Source organism: Elephantulus edwardii, unplaced genomic scaffold (genome assembly GCF_000299155.1).
Source record: "Elephantulus edwardii isolate Elephantulus edwardi_28Jun2011 unplaced genomic scaffold, EleEdw1.0 scaffold00558, whole genome shotgun sequence".
NCBI classification, from domain to species: Eukaryota; Metazoa; Chordata; class Mammalia; order Macroscelidea; family Macroscelididae; genus Elephantulus; species Elephantulus edwardii.
In genome coordinates, this window is record NW_006400308.1 from 62529 (window position 1) to 63797 (window position 1269).

The following is a 1269-nucleotide window of genomic DNA, read 5'->3' on the forward strand; positions in this document are numbered from 1 at the left end:
CTGAAAATATACTGGTAAAGGTGCATGCAGTCCCTGCTCTCCTGAAACTTAGATTTTAAATGACACATATAAACAAAAATAGTCAACAAATAAGAAAACCATTAATCTCCAACTTATGATGTATTTGAGTTACAACAAACCACACTCAGAACTGTCCTGGGATTTTCTGAAGAGCACATTTTTTTTTTAAAAAAAGATTTTCTTATCTCATTTGTGAAAACAGCTTTACATTTCCTGATTGCATAAACATTGTACACTATTGCTTTAAATGCTGCCCAATATGAAGGTGGGTGTAATTTGAGATAGGGAGTTTAATATTTTAGTTATTCTTTAATGTATACAAACATACATAGAATAGACAATGACAGCTAATCCTTTGAGACTCAACAGTATACATTCATTTAAAAGTCTATTTTTCTCATTGTGGTTGGCTGTTATTAAGTAGATTTGGACTCATGACAACCCATAAATTGTCCACAGGTTTTCAAGACACTGCTACCTTTTGGTGGCAGATCACCAGGCCTGTTTTACAAAGCATTTTGAGGTGGTTTCAAACCAACCTTTTGGTCAGTATGTTAGTACTTTACCATCTGTTCTACCAAGCAACTCAACTAGTATAGTAAGTCACCATTCTAGAAGAAGGCAGGAAATTCAGTTCAAAGCCAACACAAGAAATAAGGAGACATTGAACCAAATTGCTAAGAAGAAATGCTAACTAATTTGTTTTGACAAGTAGGCAAATCCTTTCATTTTATTACTTATTACTAGCTCAAATACAGCATTGACAATGCCACCATTCCTCAATATGCCAGACTACTAAAACTTTAAGCCCAAGTCTCCCTTTTACAATTGTAGGAATGGCAAAAGGGACAATGAATTGACTCACCACTGTGATCCAGGACAAAGTCATCTTGGGCATAACGGAATTTTTCAGGTCCACAAGCGATAAAAACATCGTCATCACCAAAAAAGTCTTGCAGACAAGTAACCTGGAGAGAAAAAAGAAATCGAATTATACCTAGAAACTCAATCAGAAACATCAGAAATTAACAATAACAAGAATTGAATAAAATATAATTGAGACCTTATCTAAAATATTGAGCTGGAAGAAACCTTGTTTCTCTATTTCATTAAACATTCTAGCAATTGGTCTTTATAACATGATGTACCCACATTAAGCAGCATGCTCATCTTTTCTAAGCAGCATTACAGCCAGCACTTAAATGTGATAATGGTCACCAGGGTGGACAGTGTCTGGTGGAGCTCCCC

General features: G+C 35.1%; 1 protein-coding gene across 1 annotated transcript in view; it reads right to left on the bottom strand.

The window, feature by feature from the left end:
- Nucleotides 1-1269, bottom strand: part of LOC102853053 (serine/threonine-protein kinase DCLK2-like) — a gene marked incomplete at its 3' end in the record, with an annotated part of 227857 nt that overhangs the window by 56994 nt on the left and 169594 nt on the right. The window contains exon 3 of the mRNA XM_006903305.1: nucleotides 887-989. Within this exon, the coding sequence (XP_006903367.1) occupies nucleotides 887-989 (103 nt within the window). The remainder of the gene's footprint in view (nucleotides 1-886; nucleotides 990-1269) is intronic.